The sequence below is a fragment of the Phocoena phocoena genome, chromosome 5 (assembly GCF_963924675.1).
Source record: "Phocoena phocoena chromosome 5, mPhoPho1.1, whole genome shotgun sequence".
Lineage (NCBI taxonomy): Eukaryota > Metazoa > Chordata > Mammalia > Artiodactyla > Phocoenidae > Phocoena > Phocoena phocoena.
Genome location: NC_089223.1, coordinates 23,682,395 through 23,703,590, shown reverse-complemented (window position 1 = coordinate 23,703,590; position 21,196 = coordinate 23,682,395). Strand labels below are relative to the sequence as shown.

Below are 21,196 nucleotides of genomic sequence, written 5' to 3'. Positions count from 1 at the left end.
GTAATTTGTCAAAAATATTTACCGAACAATTAAAAAAAGTAATAATAATATTCCTTTTACAAAATGGTACAACAACACCTTAAGGAACCAGAAAATACTAAATGTCTTTGGCTATATAACTAAAAGGCCATTCTTCCAAACAGAATAGGGCATATTCACCTCAGAACCAACTACAGAAACAGAAAGCATAACAGAAATATGCATAGAATTTAATGAGAATTTGTCTTGCCTTTTTTTCTCATTCTACCCATATAATAAGCAAGGAGAATGCAATACATAATCTTCCCAGATGAGACTCAATAGCACTACAAAGATACCCAAACTTCTGCAAAGGCAAAGTGAATTAAAACAATTACACAACTAAGTGAAGACTGAAGGGACAAATGTTATTTGCAATTTTCTGTTTTTTAACTTGTTTGCTTCTTTTTAAGCCTTACAAGTGTAGAAATTATAGCTGATAAACAAAAGTCACAAGCCTCACAAATGGAACTATAATATAAAAATAAATCAAATGAAACATTTATTAATAAATGAAGCCTATTTTATTATTTCAAGTGTTAATGATAAAAAATTTTCAGCACAGCTGTTGCATTTAAAAAAGTGAAACTACATACTATGTTTCTAGCTTGGTAAACAGATGAACCTGATGTCTTTGAATGACATAACAATTGAGCATTGTACAGTACATCTTATGAAGACCCGTAAATTAAAGAACTACTGGTTTAAAGTTAGTGATTATGAAACAAATATGTATTCATAGTTTCAGCTTCTTTTTTCTTCCTCGGCCATCAGGTGCTCCATCCATTTTACGTTTCTGGGTCTACAAACAAACAGAAGGATTATCTTCATCACAAGAGTAATATTAACATGAAATACATTGGAAGACTCATGACAGCAATTTATTAATAACTGCCACTTAGTAACAGGTATTACTTTTCTTAACCAGAATAACCTTAATTCTCCAAATAATCTTATCTACATATTTTACTAACATAAATACCTTAATGCTAATAATGAAGTAAATTCACAATTAGCAATAGTAAATCAATACACCAAACAAATGTATAACATGCCCTCTCATCAAAAGAAAGCAGTAATGAGAAATACTTTGTGAGTATACTAGACTTTCCTGATACGTTCACTTACGCATGACTATATAAATTATTAGATAACAGAATTAGATAACATTATTAGATGACTTTTTTCTTATAATTCTTGCCTTCACATTGCTAAGATATCATTGGTACAATAAATCAAAGTTTAGAAGTGAACAGTAAAGGTTGTAAAGGCCACTGCCTTCCTAATATTTCTTTACATATTCTAAAATTATAATGTGTACTCTCAACATCAAGTGTAGGCTCTTGCCATTCACAAGACAGACCTTCCCATATTCTCACAAATCCCCATACTGTGAACTACCATAACATGATTTTCCCCACACAATGCAATCAAGTTTAATTTATACTTTTAAAGCAATCCAAGGCCATACTACTTACCAAAAAAAAAACAGAAACAAAACTAACACATCAGTGATAGCCAAGTAATGTTCAAATTCTTGAAAAAAGTTAAGTTCCCCAAGAAAATATTTACATTTTCATGAGTACTTACTGAAGGTTTTGGTCCTCTTTTCTTTTTCTCTGCCTTCTCCTTTTCTTCTAGTTCCATGTTTTCTCTTTCAATCAAGGTAATTAAAGTGTTACACCTCCTCTGGAGCTCCTGAGTTACAAACATAAATTTACATGGTAAACTTGTAGTCTCCATCCATAAGTTTTCATGATTACAATTTCAAAACCAAAGGTATGTTTTAACAGTGTAATATCACTTATATACCCCCAATAGACAAAATTTTAAAAAGCAAAAGGAACTGGTAATTTTCACACACAATCCATGCTAGGAGGATAAAAAAAGGTATCTGTAAACTTTTCACTTCATTATTTAAGGCCATACTGTTGTGTATTTTTCATAAATCCTTCCTTCACTTAGGAACTGAAGCAGTGAAAATGAACATATCTTAATATATGCAATTCTGCTACATAGTGTCTATGCCTGAAAACTCGTCTACCTCCAAAACTTAAAATTAACAGCACATATTTGAGGTCAAAATCACTAAAACTTAATAAGAGGTATATATAATCTTTCCCTTAAACGCATTACCACTGGAATTGTGGTAGACGGTGTATCACCTGCCGTCTTTCCCAGTTCGGGAAAAATAGTCATAGAAATCTATGATGAGTTTTACCTCATCTCTCCTTAGCAATCTACACAGGCTCCAGAAAGGATTTTAAATTATAGTGTAGAAATAGTAAATACCCCTTAAGAAAACAGGAGTCCATTTGTATCATTGCTGGCTACCTACTGAGTAAAATTGTTTTTTTTCTCTCCTTGTCGTGACATTCTACACAAATGGTCACGATAAAATCATTTAAAAATATTATTGTACAGGACAAAACCATATAAGGTTTGGAAATATTTGCAATAGTATATATAGAGAGAAGGTAGTACACTGCATCAAAGTTCTTTATTTCCTTTAACAGGTACACTGAGATACACATGCCAGAATGTGTTACAGATGTACTATGGCATGAATCTTCTTGGCTCTTAGAGAAGGATTATGCCTCAACTGTTTATCACAAGGGGCCATACGCATATTATCATTTTGTATGTGTGCCTTAACATGAAACACATTAGGAAATAACACGCAGTTTTAGACCATGGTATTGTACCAGTAAATCAATGTGACACTGCATCTTGTTTCACTCACCACAAAATCAGTTATTAATTATATAAATTGTTCCTACTTTAAAAGACGTAATATAGAGCTTATAGCAACTGAATGTGTCTCCTCTAACTATATATTTATAATGCATTTATAGTGCAACATTTCCCAAACTAGGGTTTCACAAAACAGTAGCCTCCATTGATGTTTACTGAAAAAAACCCCTTCAGTGGTCACATTTAAAGACTAAACACTATCCTCCATCTTGAAGAGTGACAATGTATTTTAAAAATACTGAGGTAAATCCTACTATAAAGTTGTTTAAACTTTGCTATCCTAGTACACCTCAAAATTAAGACTACAGAATTGTTTTGGCATTATCATCATCCTGAAGAACACAAGATGAAGCTAAAAACTCAAAGGTGGTAACATACAGTAAGTCAGACAGAGAAAAAGACATATCATATGATATATGCGAAATCTAAAAAAACACGATACAAACGAACTTATTTACACAACAGAAAGAGACTCAAAGGCTTAGGGAACGAACTTATGGTTACCGGGGGGGAAGCGGGTGTATTAGGGAGTATGTGAGGGAAGTATATTAGAGAGTTTGGGATTGACATGTACACACTGCTGTATTTAAAATGGATAACCAACAAGGACCCACTGTATAGCACAGGGAACTCTGCTCAATATTATGTAACAACCTAAATGGGAAAAGAATCTGAAAAAGAACAGATATATGTATAACTGAATCACTTTGCTATTATACACTTGAAACTAACACAACATTGTTAATAAACTATACTCTAATATCAAATAAAAAGTTAAAAAAATACATAAGAGAAGAGCAATTCATCAAAGCTAAACTTTTCTGAATTCTAATTTCAGGTCATTACAAATGGAACTTGCTGATCAGAAACAGGTTGATATTGGGAATAAAAACAAAACCTAGGATTAAATCAGTATAGTGTTTTACTACATGAAGCTTTTTTTAAATAACTCAAACTCAGCATTCTGATGGGCAGATGCGTGAGTACAAGTCCTTTCTTTATAGAAATGTGTTCATTTATAAAACCAAAAGTCAAATTTTAAATTGTGATCGTGACATTCAGAAGTTAAAACTGATGGTGACATTTCCTCCTACTTAGAACCTGATTAAAATTCACATAAAAAAATTAGTCCTATCATATATAGTGATGTTAAAAGATGTGCTATTAAACAATAGAAAAAATGAACTTTGTAAGTTACTTATGACATTAGGTTTTTAACTGTGGATGTGAACTGTTTCTTAAGGAACTGATTTAAACTGTAATACAAACAATATTGTAACAAAAATTTACTTCAAAGATACAGCTGAACCACAGTTTTCTCTTAATAGAATTTAAAAAGTTACCTTAAAGAATATTAAATAACCTACTTCCTTTGAACTGTCAGAGGAAGTTTAATTCTACATTACAGAAAAAGGCCCCCAGTACTCACCATTGCAGTTCTGGACTTTAGAAACCAGTCAAATCTGAACTGAGGAGAGTTGCGAATACACTGTCGCAATTCATCATAAACATTTTCTTTGTCAAATCCAAGCTTGTGAAGCATACAGATCAGAAAACGATCCTCTTCTTCAGTGTAGTTTTTTCCTTTGTTAGTACCATAAGATATTCTCAGCTGATGAAAAGGTGCTTTGTACCGTCCAATCTATGAAAATCAGATTTTATATTATATAAAATACAAATCCTATATAATCTATGTTTCAAACTCGGCTTTAGTAAAGTTAGCTATAAATGTTGTATTTCATATCAACTTTCTAGCCAAAGTCGGTTACATTGTAATCTTTGTTCTGAAACAACTTCAGTCTTTATTATTTTAAAAAGAAATACAGACTCAGACTTTCTGGTACACCACACAGCAAAGAGCCAATCATAGTGACTCTGACCCAGATATATCAACTGAAATACTGAGGTAAATTCTGTTGAGAACACCTATAATGTTTGAATGCTGTCCTTTGAAAAAAAATTTTATATCATCATTTCTTTTCCTTTTTAAAAGTTACTTTAGGGACTTCCTTGGTGGCGCAGTGGTTGAGAATCTGCCTGCTAATGCAGGGGACACGGGTTCGAGCCCTGGTCTGGGAAGATCCCACATGCCGCGGAGCAGCTAAGCCCGTGAGCCACAACTACTGAGCCTGCGCGTCTGGAGCCTGTGCTCCGCAACAAGAGAGGCCGCGATAGTGAAGAGGCCTGCGCACTGCGATGAAGAGTGGCCCCTGCTCGCCGCAACTAGAGAAAGCCCTCGCACAGAAACGAAGACCCAACACAGCCAAAAATAAATATATAAATAAATAAATGATTACTATAAAAAAAAAAAAAAAAAGTTACTTTAAACTCTCATATTACTGAGAGGAGTTATTTTACTATCATATTTATTAATATTCAAAGTACCTTCGTGTCAAGTGCTTTTTTGATACTAATTCTTCTTTGAATTCTTGCCTCTCCCCTTTCAATCTGAGCCATAATCTTCTCTATGTCCTGCAGCTCATTGCATCTTTCCCAGAACACAGCTGTAGGAATAAGAGTTGGGCAGATGAGATAGGTGGGGGAAGGGCAGAAAGATAAATAACTTCTTGTTGTAAGTGCTCTATTTTACTTGCTAAGGATTAAGAAATGTTTCCATTTTCCCCACATCTAACACTAGTAAGTCACGTAATTATTTCTCAGTTTCCTTAACTATGAAGAAACCAGGAAGATAAGCTGGATGATTATAGGAAGTATCCCCCAATTCTTAGCTGTGTCTATTCTGAAGCTCTGGGCGGACCACCAGAGCTACACCCACCTGACAATCTGACTGGCTCCAGGAGCACAGAGAAACACGTAACACTTGAAAACTTATGAAAGACAATGAAATAAAAATGAAGGCACAATTATTCAGTGACCTATTCTTGTTTTCTTGGCTACAGCTAGTGAACGGGGGTAAAAAAAAAAAACTAACAATGCCATTTTAAAGAAGGGGAGATTTTCCAATTCAATTTTTAAAAAACACAAAACAAAACAAGGCACTAGGGCTTCCCTGGTGGCGCAGTGGTTAAAATTCCACCTGCCAATGCAGGGGACACGGGTTCGAGCCCTGGTCTGGGAAGATCCCACAGGCCGCAGAGTAACTAAGCCCGTGCACCACAACTACTGATCCTGCGCTCTAGAGCCCGGGAGCCACGACTACTGAGCCCACGTGCCACAACTACTGAAGCCCACACACCTAGAGCCTGTGCTCCACAACCAGAGAAGCCACCGCAATGAGAAGCCTGCGCACCGCAACAAAGAGTAGCCCCTGCTCACCACAACTAGAGAAAGCCCGCACGTGGCAACGAAGACCCAACGCAGCCAAAAATAAATAAATAAAATTTATTAAAAAAAAAAAAAACAAGGTACTAAGTTGTGGTGAAATTAAGCTTATCAAAACAGTATTCAGAGTAAGAAAATCTGAACTTTCCAACAGCTCTCCAGAAGCCTGAGAACATTCTTATACCTATTAAAATAATAGGAGAATTACCTGAGTATTCAATGACTTCTTCTGGAGTTTTTCCTTCTACTTCTCTTGCTATATTTTCAATATCATCACGACCCCACTTCTCATTGGCTTTGATAAACTGGTTAAAATCTCTCTTATTCCAATTGGTAAATCCCTTCAAAGCAATGGAAACAAAACATATAATCACAGCACACTGAACTTGGGAGAAAAGCTATTAAACTTTACCAATGCTGCTGAGTATTATAGAAAATTTTCAGTTGCTCCAAGTTTTCTTTTTAAGTTAAGTGCTTTTAAAGTAGTAGATTTTCATGTACATAGATGAGCACTTTTAGCAATACACCATATATTGCTTAGATAGCCAAGCAATTGAAGCTGAGCGGGAGAATAAAGAATGCTGCACAAAAAGGTGACATTTTCACTGAGCTTTCAAAGAGTAGAAGTTTGCCAGGAGGAATGAACATAGACTAAAGGGAAAAGATATAAACCAAGTGGGAAAACAGAAGGAAAATAAGGCTTTAAAGGTAGGTTAAGGCCAGATTCTGAAAGACCTTGATTGAAACTTAAAGGATGTTAAAAAAGTATGGAGCAGAGATTTGTCATTGAGAATTATAACTTAGTAGCAACGTAGAAGATTCACAGGAAAGGGAAGATGGGAGTGCTGGAAGAATGGTGATCAAAAGGATACCCATTCTACCAAGGCTGGTGCAAATCCATAATCTTCTCTACCACCTCAACAACTAATGACAATCAAAATGTAGCAAACACCATATGCCCATGCTTTATGATCACCAATTATTCCATTTTTGAAATCAAAAAAATGTACCTCCTTTATATATTCCAACACAGCCTAAGACAGCACCTTACAAAATAATGTTACTAAATTCTGTGTTGATTGAAGGCTATACCTGTGTTAGAAGCTTCTCTTTTTCCTCTAATTCTTCATCATTAAGGGGTTCAGCTTCATCAATTTTAAGCTGTTCTTCTTTTTGTGCCTGTGCTGCATTTGGTAGGTCAGGATTTCGAGGCACCTAAAAATATTTTTTTTTTCCTATGTCATCAGTCAGTATATTTTAGGAAGTATGCAATCAACTAAACTCTTAACCAAGTACATGACATTTCACAAATTTTTCACAATTTTTAATCCAGCCATGAAAGAAAACATATTGATATTCTGCATTTATTAAGTTAAAAACAAACCAGATTAGGGACTTCCCTGGTGGCCAAGTGGGTAGGACTCCACGCTCCCAACGCAGGGGGCCCGGGTTCGATCCCTGGTCAGGGAACTAGATCCCGCATGCATGCCGCAACTAAGAAGTGCACATGCTGCAACTAAAGATCCCACACGCTGCAACTAAGACCCGGCGCAGACAAATAAATAAATAAATATTTTAAAAAACAAAACAAAAAAACAGGTTAGTTACGAACAAAGTGTTACTTCTTCTACCTTGTACCCAATCGTTTTTCTGTAATATAGAATTTCTTTTTCCAATAATTCAAATAGACGTGGAGGAAAGAACTGGAAATCCTGAACATTAGGTTGTTTTGGAGGTCGAGGAGCCTAAAAACAAAAAGTATTCTTCATAAGAAAGCAACTATTTTGCTTTAAATCTATTTATAACCTTTTTTCATTCTATAAAATCATGACAGCCAATTCTCCAAGCAACTGAATGCATCTTCCACTAAAACTGAACAAACATTAATCAAATTTTAAATGCTTACATTCAAAATTAATCTTTAGAAAACTTTTAACAAAAGCTGAAGGAGGTGTACTGTAAGAAACCATAAAATCTAATTCTCAATCTGATTTTATCTCAAGAGTATAAGAAGAAAAATGATTTACAGTTCCAATATTTTTAGACATTTGTGCTCTGTCAACTCACCTTGGGTGCTTTAGGTTCACTGACACGAAGAGCTTCCCTGAAATAGGCATCAACAGCATAGTTGGCTTTTCTTTCTCGTTTAGGTGGTTCAATCCACTCTGTGAATGCAATCTAGCACATGGGAAACAATTCAGATCACCAACTTTATTATATAGTCGCAAATCCTACATGAATGCAACTCCGACTATGTACATCACTACGACTGCTGTTTATAAATGCAAAGATATTCATAAAATTCTAGACTATAAGCTCTATGAGGCTAGGGACTATGCAATTAACACACAGGAGGTCTAGTGAAGAGCATAGGCATTCAGTAAGTATTTCCTGACCAAATGAATACTAGGTGAAAAACAATGCTATAGAAGGTTTAGAACCCCAATTAGGAGAGAAATGTAGATATATATTTAGCCTAGAAAAAATTCAGAGGATGTACATGCCTAAACATTAAAAGGGAAAGCATCAGGTAGAATTTTTTTTTCTTCTACCCTGTAGGTATTTTCTAATTTCACTATATAACAGCAAGTATTACTTATGAAATAAGAAGTTATTCCCTTTAATTATTACCAGCCAATTCTGCTGTTTAAAAAAAAAAAAGTCTAATAAGGTTGTGACGATATTTTTGGGCAAGTTTTAATTTTCAAATATCCCAAATTACTATAATCACCCCACACAACATCGTGCACTTTAACAGTATACATAAACTTTTTAAACATTTCACTTTACCAACTGAAAATGTGGCATTAAGTTTAACACAAAAATGAAAATAATTTAGTTGTGAGTAAACAGAAATGACTGCTGTTTGAGACAAGGCATTACACCTAACACTTAAATTCCAAGTTTCAAGTAAAATATTAAGTCTTCAAGTAACCAAAATCTCTTTCTAAATTACCTTTTGTTTTTCTCTATAATCTTCTCCTTCAAAGTTATAAACACTTGACTCCGTATCCATTGTAAAGTTTCTAAGTGAGCTTTCACCCATCTTGGAGAGCTTTTCATTCATCTCTGCAGTCTAGGAAACAAAAGAAACATCCTATTAGGTGGAGAATTTAAAAAGCATGAGAACTATAGTCAAAATAAATTAGGCTTTATACTACATAAAAACTTCTTTCTGTGGAAGTCAGATTACCGATAACTCACATAACCATTTCCTCAAACAGCTCTGGTTTAAAATATTTTACATATTAAACATATCATTTAATCTGCATCTCACCTTCTTTGCACCTCTTTCCAAAATACCATCAATATCCTCATCAGTAATCTCGCTTTCCTTTGAAGCAAATACATGTGTTGCCCCATGCCTTATCATTTGAAGCATTTCATCTTTCCCAATTTTGTTCAGATTCTGATCCACAAGTCTTCCTGAAAAAAAGGTTTTATTGTGTAATGTTAATCAAACAAACTTTAGTTTACTGGATATTTGGAATTTTAAATGTTAGATGTAATACCACATAATTTTGCCTCAAACGTCAATCATTTGTTTATTCTCATCTGATAATTTTCATTTTTATATAAAATACCAAATTCTAATCTGTAAACTGAAATATTTCTAAACTTTACATATTACATAATGAAGCCTACCGAATGCCACTTCAATAAAATATATTCTTGTACAGTGAGAATGACAGTAACTTGGGATATCTGAAAATCAAAATTATTACCATAACTTTTTTTAAGTATCAAAAGGTGAGAGCATTATAAACACAATAAGTTTCTGATACGCAGAAACTGATTAGTATTATTACTAATGCTCCCAAATCAGCTTGTTCTACTTACAAAAGTGAAGTATAAAAACCTTCATATTGCCAAACTTCAAGAGCCACTCACATATACTTCTTCTATTTTAATTTTTCTACTTCAACCAACTTATAATGAGTAGGTAAAGATACAGGCTGTTTTCTGGGACCTTACATACTTGTATCATGGTTTTGGATCCCTAATAGAATGTACCATCAAATATTTGTGACTTTCAAAGTTAGAATATATCCACAGAACATGTTTCTTGAAAGCTATCTCACTGCTATCAAAATGCTCTTAAGCTTACAGAAATTACTTCCCTGTGGACTGGGAGGGAACTTTTCAGACATAAAGTACTTCTGTATATTCTCATATTTTTAGTTATACCCCTTAGTCCACAAAACAGTTAACACAGAGGCATATGCACCCAAGGCTTGTTTGACTAATATGTCTATAAATGGGATTAACAAAGCTACTAGCACAAAATTTTGCTCCAAAAGTTGCCTTAGTAAATATAAAAAAATACCCCAAAAACATTAAGTCAAAAGACTCAAAAAGCTTTTCTAAGCTGACTGTAGAAGAATTTGTACTTTTTTAATCTTCAAAAAAAAAAATAAAAGGGTTTCAGAGATGAAAATAATTGAGAACAAGAACCACAAGGCAGATGTATTTCTAAAAGCATGGATAAATGTGAGGGGGAATAAAAAACTAGCCATTACATCACTCATGAGAAACCTGTTTGGCAGGCCCCAGAAGTCCCCAGAGACTTTCCTAATTAAACACTGCACTGTAATAGTTTATATAGCTCTTGATGCCCTGGATGAGTCACCTCCTAGCTGTGTAAATGGTAAATAAGTGACTTGCTTCTACCTCTGATGCCAACCTCCAGCTGGCATGAAGACTAAAGAAGATAATATTCAGTATTTAAATATTTAGCACATGGCTTGGTACAAAGTAAGCTCACTATGTTAAGCAATTATTAACAAAAACAACTAATAATAAAGCAATCATGTATTGTCTTTTTTTTTAACATCTTTATTGGAGTATAACTGCTTTACAATGGTGTGTTTTTCTGCTTTTTAACAAAGTGAATCAGTTATACATATGTTCCCATATCTCCTCCCTCTTGTGCCTCCCTCCCTCCCACCCTCCCTATCCCACCCCTCTAGGTGGTCACAAAGCACCGAGCTGATCTCCCTGTGCTATGCGGCTGCTTCCCACTAGCTATCTATTTTATGTTTGGTAGTGTGTATATGTCCATGCCACTCTCTCACTTTGTCACAGCTTACCCTTCCCCCTCCCCATATCCTCAAGTCTATTCTCTAGTAGGTGTGTCTTTATTCCCGTCTTACCCCTAGGTTCTTCATGACCTTTTTTTTTTTTTCTTAAATTCCATATATATGTGTTAGCATACCGTATTTGTTTTTCTCTTTCTGACTTTATGTATACAGACACGTGGCTAACTCTATGGTTGGCATTAAGGGATAACAAAGAAATGTAACATTCCCTTCCTTACAAGGAAATTAGAGACTGGTTGACAAAACCAAGACACACAAATGTAATAATCAGTGGATAATACAACAGTATACCTCTTAGCTTTAGAGACAGATAAAATGCATTTGGTCATGACACAATTTGGGAAGGAAGGAAACCAACGTGGGCTCAAGGTTACTGAGGGTTTGTTTTGGTTTTTACATTTTACACATCCCATCACTAACTCTATTTTAAGCTTCATGAAAATATAAATGTCTTCCTTGAAAGCTGATCTGGCATGAGAACTTGAAGTTCCCTTCAGTTAATCCAAAATAAAATCCCACTTTCACCATCTAGTCCTATTTACATAAATGTTTATTCTGTGTCTTGCTCTCACTAAATTATAAAGTCCTTGAAAGTAAGAACACTGGTTGGTTTCAGTCACCACTGTATTCTCAGCACTAAGAACAGTGCCTGACATCTGCTGGTGCTCAATAAATCGTTGTGGATTAGAAAAAAGAATTCTGAGTTTTATTGTTATCTCTTCAGTTTCCCCAGAGTAGTCAATTGAGTGTTAGTACATGTAAATCACTCATCACACCTCTATTTAATATGTACCACACTGAATGCTGGGTATTTTTATACACATTATCCCCTTTAGTCCTTAAAAATCTCTGTATCCCTATTTAACACATGAAGAAGAGGCTCAGATAGTGTAAAAGAATTGCTAACCAGCTGAGTCAATATTCAATTTTCAACCTTCCTGAGCCCAAACCCATCCTCTTAACAAAACTGAAGCTTACTTTAGTCTGGAATATAAATATTGTTGCCTGGTAGCTTGATTTAATATATGTTTAACAACAAGAATATCCTAAAAAAAAATCCAGGAAAAAAGTGTTACAAATTCAACCTGGTAAATTTTTAAAGTCCTAAGGCTCACCTTGTTGGATGACTATTGAATCCAGTCTGAGTTTCATCTCAGCACGTTCCACTATTCTTTCTTCTACAGTGTTATCCGTTATGAAGCGGAACACTCTGACTGTCTTGGTTTGTCCAATTCTATGGGCTCGATCCTAGAAAAATAACCAGGTTACTTTGAATCCAGTTGAAAATTCACATAAATAACATTTGAATGTGTACACTGAGAAACAAAATGAAAATACTCTCAAGTACAAAATGGTTTGAAAAATACGAAACAAAACAACTATAACAGATTCATATTCCATTAACATTTCTTAAATTCTCAGTTTCAATCAAATTAACTGGTTATCTCACAAGAAAATCTTTTAGGAGGTATAGAACACGTCATAGTTGCTGAATCTGTGAGAAACTACTGTATTAATTTGTCTAGGTTATACGGAAATAAAATATACATAATGTCTCCAGACAAGACAGACACAATTATAATCTTCAAGTCTGATGATAAAAGTTTTTTAAAAATCTTTTTTTCTTAGGTTTAAATTCGAAATGCTTTTCTACCTAAATCAAATCTAAATTTTCATTGCAATTAGGGGAAAAAGTGACATGAATAAACAATCTCCACAAACAATATAAAAATCCTAGGGGCTTCCCTGGTGGCGCCAATGCAGGGGACACAGGTTCGTGCCCTGGTCTGGGAAGATCCCACATGCCACGGAGCAGCTGGGCCCGTGAGCCATGGCCGCTGAGCCTGTGCGTCCGGAGCCGCAACGGGAGAGGCCACAACAGTGAAAGGCCCGCGTACCGGGGAAAAAAAAAAAAAAATCCTAGTCTTTAAATAGCGCCCAATTAACTACATATAAGTAATCAAATTAACTTGAATTCCATTTTCTGTTTAACTTCTGGTAAGTTCACAAAACACATCTTACAAAGCACCCCTACTTCTAATTGATCAATTTCCCCAGCCACCATTACAAACAGTCACAGGATGAAAGTGGCCAACACCAAAGATGTAAATACCACAGGTCAAATTATTAGCAATATCAAACTTTAGAACTTTTAAGTTTTCATATTAATCTATAGCCCATAAATTTTCTCAACATAAGAATGACCAAAGACTGTCATACGGAGTGAAGTAAGTCAGAAAGAGGAAAACAAATATCGTATATTAACACATGTATGTGGAACCTAGAAAAATGGTACAGATGAGCCGGTTTGCAGGGCAGAAGTTGAGACACAGATGTAGAGAACAAATGTATGGACACCAAGCGGGGGAAACCATGGTGGGGTGGTGCTGTGATGAATTGGGCGATTGGGATTGACATGTATACACTGATATATATAAAACGGATGACTGATAAGAATCTGCAGTATAAAAAAACAAACAAAACAACTAATACTAAACTTTCTTTGGGTTATTTGTATGGAAACATGTTAACATAAATGTTTCAGACATTACATGAAATTTCTAAAAATCTTATATGTTCTGGTGTAATGTTATAAGTCATAATTCTAGTTATTACTTTAAAATGTATATCTCAGAAATAACTAAAAAAAAAAGAATGATCCTCTTGGGACTTTCCTGGTGGCACAGTGGTTAAGAATCCACCTGCCAATGTAGGGGACACAGGTTCAAGCCCTGGTCCGGGAAGATCCCACATGCCACGGAGCAACTAAGCCCGTGTGCCACAACTACTGAGCCTGCGCTCTAGAGCCGGCGAGCCGCAACTACTGAGCCCACACACCTCAACTACTGAAGCCCACACGCCTAGAGCCCGATCTCCTCAACAAAGACAAGCCACCGCAATGAGAAGCGCACGCACCGCAACGAAGAGCAGCCCCTGTTCGCCACAACTAGAGAAAGCCCGCACACGGCAAGAAAGACCCAACACAGCCAAAAATAAATAATAAAATGAAATTAATTGAAAAACAAAACAAACGAATGATCCTCTTGATCTGGCCAAGATAGTCCCACACATGGGCCTAAAATTTTAAACATCTAATGTGGCAGGCAGGTTAGTAGCTCCCCAAACCCACTACCCCTTCCTCCTAGGACACAACTATACTATCATTTACCAACTCCCTTGCAGTAAGTTATGCTATGTGATTGAGTGCTGGCTAATGAATGTGGGGTCACTTTCAGTTCTGCCCCATAAAAAATTTCCTGGGCAATTCTCAGCTTTCTCTCCTTCCCTTTCTACCAACAGGATGCAGATATAATAGGACTCTAAGGTCCTAAGATATGGCAAAGATGGAAATACCCCAATTTAGATGGAAGATCACCAGCAAAATACCCTCACTGTACTATGAGGTCAGAGAAAATACAATTCTGCGGGATTAAGTCACTGACATTTGTAGACTGTTTATCAGTTTACTTTAAAACGTCTGTTAGGCACAGAATATATTTGTTATCTCTTACCATAGCCTGAAGATCTACTTGGGGATTCCAATCCGAGTCATACAAAATTACTACATCAGCAGTAGCAAGATTGATGCCAAGACCACCAGCACGTGTGCTTAACATGAAAACAAACTTTGTGCTGTTTGGTTCATTGTATGCATTGATGGACTCCTATAGACACAAAATAAATGTCAGAAAATTATTTTATCTGATAATTTTTTTATCTCCCCTCCCCAGATTTTACTCACTTGTCTCTCATCATGGGGTGTCTGCCCATCCAATCTACAGTAGTCATAATTTCTCCACATGCAATAATCTTCCAAAATATCCAATACCCTCGTCATCTGACTGAAGATTAGTACTCGTGAACCTGTCAGCAAACATTAACAGCCCATTATCAGAAGCTTCAAAAGTAAAAAGAAAAAAAAAATTATTTAAGGCTAACCAAAACCAAGACTAACCAATTACTCCTTAATTCCAGGTTACGTAGTTAGTTACAAGAAAAAAACTGTACATTATTTATTATCCAAGTTAAGTCACTCCCCACATTGTTCCCATCAATGCACAAATAGAAAAGGGTAGTATTTACACAACACACTGAAGGAAAGTGTTTCTGTAAACAGAAAAGGGTATTTACCTCTGGCCTGGGAGGTCTTGCCATCCCAAAGCCTGAGAGAATCACTATCTTTTTATCCCACATACTTAAAAATAACCCTCCACCACAACTCCTCCCTGTGCACAGCCCGACACATCTCTGAACACACACCCAACACCCTGGTCTCATTCTAGTTCTCAAGACCCAATCCAGATGGAAGGACCATAAATATGCGCCTCACATCTAGACCATCACCCTTCACTTATGCCGTGACTCAAATTATCCAACTGCGTTTCTTCAGCCACTGCACACCACCTTCAGTAGGACGTACGAAGACAAAGGGATCCTTTTAAAAAATAATGATTACAAAACTATCTTCTCTTAGAAGCTGAGGCTGATAATCTGCTCTTGTCCACCCTCCCACATCCTAAATGCATACAGATGTTCAGTAGTCTAGCAAGTTCCTGCCACTCCTCTCCATGTATTCAATTTCTTCAATTACTAAACTTTTAAGGAAAACTATTTATTTATTTATCTATTTATCTATCTATATTTATTTAGCAACAGGGTCCCGGTTTACTCTGCCTTGGAAGGGTGGTCCTGAGAGTGGCAGGTGCCACCCTGTCCTGGGAGGCAGGAGGGCCTGAGGGCCGGTTAAGGCCAGTGGTGGGAGAAGTGGGGGATACTGCCCCTAGAATGCAGTGAGGCCAGGCTGAGGCCCAAGGAAAGCATTTTAGAAAATATATTTTTAAAAAAGGTATAAAAAGAAAAAAGTAAACCAATTCACTGGCAACTCTTACAATGTTTTCAACAGTCAATATGCTAGAGGAAATTCACCTACTGGTACAATTTTCATTCTTACCAAATTTACAGAGAAACACAAATGGAGAAACTTTAAATCTGACTGTATACTTCGTATTACAGAATGAATAATTTGTCTATGAAATGCCTTGATGTCTGGGATTTGGTTCAAAACGTTCTCGGAGATGGAAAGTAGGTACGATGTAGATGAAAACAAGTTTTGCCATGAATTTATAATTGTTGAAGCTGGCTTCCTACTAAATTCTCTCTACATTCTTGTAATTTAAATACATCTGTACACATACTCATTTTCATATTAAAAGCCAATGTGTTACAAATAAAACCGCTTTGGGTCCGTGCACATGTCATTTAATTAAATTAAAAATCCACACAAACAGCTAAGAAAAAATACCATGAACACAACACCACTGTCTACCAAAGGCTCTGGGAACTACATATGGGTGAGAAGAGCATTCTTTGCATTTTATAACAAAAAGTTGACATTTCTAGGAAAGCATATATAAAATAAGAAAGAACTCTCCCCCAAATCCAGGGAGTGTGGCGACCCTAACTACTGATCACTTTCTAAAAGATTTAAGGCTTAAAATAGGAGGGCGGGGGGGGGGGGGGGGGGGAAGCTCAGATAATGGGCAAAAGTTTTTAAATGTCCCACACTTCAACTTTAGAAAGTGCCAGAGTAGTCATTTCATAGGGTAGGATGGCTCCTTCATTTTAACATCAGAATCTTAAGACAGTTTCCATTACTTCTCCATTTGATACCAGTAACGTAAGTACCTTGTTCTTTTAATTTAGGGAGCAGTTTGTCTAACACCACCATTTTGCCACTGTTGGTAACTAGATGCATGTCCGTCGTGTAAGGTGGACCAGGTTCAGCTCCGTCAAAGAGATATGGGTGGTTACAGCATTTCCTTAACTGCATCAGGATGTTCAGTAGCCTCATTTTGTCCATCTTCCCTGCAGAGTTTAGTATATCTATATCCTTCATTAATATACGAGTATACCTAGTGAGAAAAAAACATTTTAAGAGGGCTCAAATGTTCCTGGGACGAGTCTCTGCCACTTTACATCCTCAATCCCATCTCAACCCAAAACACCTGTTAGAAACAACCCATCAACTTCTAAGGTGTAGTTAGGAGTCTATCACCTATAACCTCTTCCTTCTGTTTCTCTTTATTCCCCCCAGTGTTCTAATGTGTACCATTAATGCTTTGGGCCTTGAGGCCCAAAAGAGTAAATTCGTCTCCTTGGGATGCATTGAAATGAAACAGTATGATACAACATTTTTAAGTAATAAAGCAAAACTTAAAAGACCAGTTTTAAACATAATTTTTTTGTGTGTATGTGGTACGCGGGGCTCTCACTGTTGTGGCCTCTCCCGTTGTGGAGCACAGGCTCCCGACACGCAGGCCCAGCAGCCATGGCTCACGGGCCCAGCCACTCCGCAGCATGTGGGATCTTCCCGGACCGGGGCACGAACCCGTGTCCCCTGCATCGGCAGGCGGACTCTCAACCACTGCGCCACCAGGGAAGCCCTAAACATAATTTTAATTCATAGTCTTTTCCAACAGAAGAGTGCCACTATTCCATTATAATTCAACGTAGCTAATGTAGCATTTGGGTAAGAACATTAAGTGCTAAGGAGGGAGAAAGAATCATGAGAGCATAAAGCATATGATGATGATAAAATGAATACAATGCGATTTAAATATAAGTAAAAGTGTACAGGCTGGGGGAAGAGAAGGGATCAGTTAAGCTAAGGCTGGATTATGAAAAGCCTTGACTGTATACACTAAGAAGTTAGACATTATTCTAAAGGAAAGAGCAATCTGTCCAAATACCAAATATTCAGCACCTTGAACCCACTGAGCAAAATAACATAAACAATGAAAGCAATCCATGCTTAACAACTCGAATTATGGGGCACGAAATACTCAAGGCACCCACAATTCTGACTGATATAAAGTTCCTCAATGTGACTATAACTGAAAAAGATTTGTCTTCCCTCAGCATTGACTCATGTCTTAATTCTGTATTTTAGAACTAGATAAGACAAGCCTAACCCTAACACCTTTCAAAATTTTTGAAGACATTTAGGATGGCCTATCTTCTACACTGGTCATCTCTTTACCAGATAACATCCCCATTTCTTTGCCTTACATCCCTTCTGTCCTTTTACCAACAACTGCAGACCCTTGCAAATACTTATCAATATAAAGTATGAAACAATATACTTGAGATGTGTTCTCTCCTGGTTATACCACAGTGGCTATTTATTCCCCTCCTCTGAACACTACACTTAAGTCAGCAGTTTCCAGCCTTTTAGATTTCAGATACCCATGAAACTTTTAAAAAAAAGACAAAAAGAGGAGGAAATGAAAATTAAAACCACAGTGAGGATTGGTTCAAGCTGGCGGAGTACAGGATGTGCTCTCACTCCCTCTTGCAAGAGCGCCAGAATCACAACTAACTGCTGATCAAAGACAGGAAGACACTGGAACTCACCAAAAGATACCCCACATCCAAAGACAAAGGAGAAGCCACAATGAGACGGTAGGAAGGGTGCAATCACAATAAAATCAAATCCCATAACTGCTGGGTGGGTGACTCACAACCTGGAGAACACTTATACCACAGAAGTCCACCCACTGGAGTGAAGGTTCTGAGCCCCAGGTCAGGCTTCCCAACCTGGGGGTCCAGCAACGGGAGCAGGAATTCCTAGAGAATCAGACTTTGAAGGTACTGGGATTTGAATGCAGGACTTCCACAGGACTGGGGGAAACAGAGACTCCACTCTTGGAGGGCACACACAAAGTAGTGTGCGCATCGGGACCCAGGGGAAGGAGCAGTGACCCCATAGGAGACTGAACCAGACCTACCTGCTAGTGTTGGAGGTGGGGGTGGCTGTGTATCACTGTGAGGACAAGGACACTGGCAGCAGAAATTTTGGGAAGTACTCTTTGACGCGAGCCCTCCCAGTGTCCGCCATTAGCCCCACCAAAGAGCCTGGGTAGACTCTAGTGTTGGCTCACCTCAGACCAAACAACCAACAGGGAGGGAACCCAGCCCCACCCATCAGCAGTCAAGCAGATTAAAGTTTTACTGAGCTCTGCCCATCAGAGCAACACCCAGCTCTACCCATCACCAGTCCCTCCCATCAAGAAACTTGCTCAAGCCTCTTAGATAGCCTCATCCACCAGAGGGCAGACAGCAGAAGCAAGAAGAACTACAAGCCTGTGGAACAAAAACCACATTCACAGAAAGACAGACAAGATGAAAAGGCAGAGGGCTATGTATATGTACCAGATGAAGCAACAAGATAAAACTCCAGAAAAACCACCAAACAAAGTGGAGATAGGAAACCTTCCAGAAAAAGAATTCAGAATAATGAGAGTGAAGGTGATCCAGGACCTCGGAAAAAGAAGATCGAGAAGATGCAAGAAATGTTCAACAAAGACCTAGGAGAATTAAAGAACAAACAAACAGAGATGAACAATACAGTAACTGAAATGAAAACTACACTAGAAGGAATCAATAGCAGAATAACTGAGGCAGAAGAACAGATAAGTGACCTGAAAGACAGAATGGTGGAATTCACTGCTGTGGAACAGAATGAAGAAAAAAGAATGAAAAGAAATGAAGACAGCCCAAGAGACCTCTGGGACAACATTAAACGTAACTGACATTCACATTATAGCGGTCCTAGAAGGAGAACAGAGAGAAAAGACCAGAGAAAATATCTGAAGAGATTATAGTCGGAAACTTCCCTAACATGGGAAAGGAAATGGCCACCCAAATCCAGGAAGCGCAGAGAGTTCTATACAGCATGAACCCAGGGAGAAACACACCGAGACACATAGTAACCAAATTGGCAAAAATTAAATACAAAGAAAAATTATTGAAAGCAGCAAGGGAAAAACGACAACATACAAGGGAACTCCCATAAAGTTAACCAGCTGATTTCTACTAGAAACTCTACAAGCCAGAAGGGAATGGCATGACATATTTAAAGTGATGAAAGGGAAGAACCTAAAACCAAGAGAACTCTACCCAGCAAGGATCTCATTCAGATTCAATGGAGAAATCAAAAGCTTTACAGTCAAGCAAAAGATAAGAGAATTCAACACCACCAAACCAGCTCTACAATAAATGCTAAAGGAACTTCTCTAAGTGGGAAACACAAAGAGAAGAAAAGGACCTACAAAAACAAACCTAAAACAATTAAGAAAATGGTAATAGGAACATACATATCGATAATTACCTTAAACGTGAACGGATTAAATGCTCCAACCAAAAGACACAGGCTCGCAGAATGGATACAAAAACAAGACCCATATGTATGCTGTCTATAAGAGACCCACTTCAGACCTAGGGACACATACAGACTGAAAGTGAGGGAATGGAAAAAGATATTCCATGCAAATGGAAATCAAAAGAAAGCGAGTAGCAATACTCATTTCAGATAAAACAGACTTTAAAATAAAGAATGTTGCATGAGACAAGGAAGGACATTACATAATGATCAATTCAAGGGATTGATCAATCCAAGGGATCAATCCAAGAAGAAGATATAACAATTATAAACATATATACTCCTAACACAGGAGCACCTCAATACATAAGGCAACTGCTAACAGCTATAAAAGAGGAAATCGACAGTAACACAGTAATAGTGAGGGGACTTTAACACCTCACTTACACCAATGGACAGATCATCCAAACAGAAAATTACTAAGGAAACACAAGCTTTAAATGACACAGCGGACCAGACAGATTTAATTGATATTTATAGGACATTCCATCCAAAAGCAGCAGATTACACTTTTTTCTCAAGTGTGCATGGAACATTCTCCAGGATATATCACATCTTGGGTCACAAATCAAGCCTCAATAAATTTAAGAAAATTGAAATCATATCAAGCATCTTTTCTGACCACAACGCTATGAGATTAGAAATCAATTACAGGGAAAAAAACGTAAAAAACACAAACACATGGAGGCTAAACAATATGTTACTAAATAACCAAGAGATCACTGAAGAAATCGAAGAGGAAATTAAAAAATACCTAGAGACAAATGACAATGAAAACACGACAATCCAAAACCTATGGGACGCAGCAAAAGCAGTTCTAAGA

General features: G+C 37.0%; 1 protein-coding gene across 1 annotated transcript in view; it reads right to left on the bottom strand.

Annotated features, from left to right (window-relative positions):
• Window positions 1-523: 523 nt before the first annotated feature.
• SMARCA5 (SWI/SNF related, matrix associated, actin dependent regulator of chromatin, subfamily a, member 5) overlaps window positions 524-21,196 on the bottom strand; it is a 45,672-nt gene continuing 24,999 nt past the window's right edge. Inside the window, exons 11-24 of the mRNA XM_065878308.1 lie at window positions 16,839-17,065; window positions 14,896-15,017; window positions 14,666-14,818; window positions 12,269-12,401; window positions 9,332-9,480; window positions 9,011-9,130; window positions 8,122-8,232; window positions 7,686-7,799; window positions 7,147-7,269; window positions 6,263-6,395; window positions 5,158-5,276; window positions 4,202-4,414; window positions 1,609-1,716; window positions 524-820 (exon numbers count right to left, since the gene is read on the bottom strand). Coding sequence (XP_065734380.1) covers window positions 755-820; window positions 1,609-1,716; window positions 4,202-4,414; window positions 5,158-5,276; window positions 6,263-6,395; window positions 7,147-7,269; window positions 7,686-7,799; window positions 8,122-8,232; window positions 9,011-9,130; window positions 9,332-9,480; window positions 12,269-12,401; window positions 14,666-14,818; window positions 14,896-15,017; window positions 16,839-17,065 — 1,891 coding nt within the window. The 3' untranslated portion in view covers window positions 524-754. The remainder of the gene's footprint in view (window positions 821-1,608; window positions 1,717-4,201; window positions 4,415-5,157; window positions 5,277-6,262; window positions 6,396-7,146; window positions 7,270-7,685; window positions 7,800-8,121; window positions 8,233-9,010; window positions 9,131-9,331; window positions 9,481-12,268; window positions 12,402-14,665; window positions 14,819-14,895; window positions 15,018-16,838; window positions 17,066-21,196) is intronic.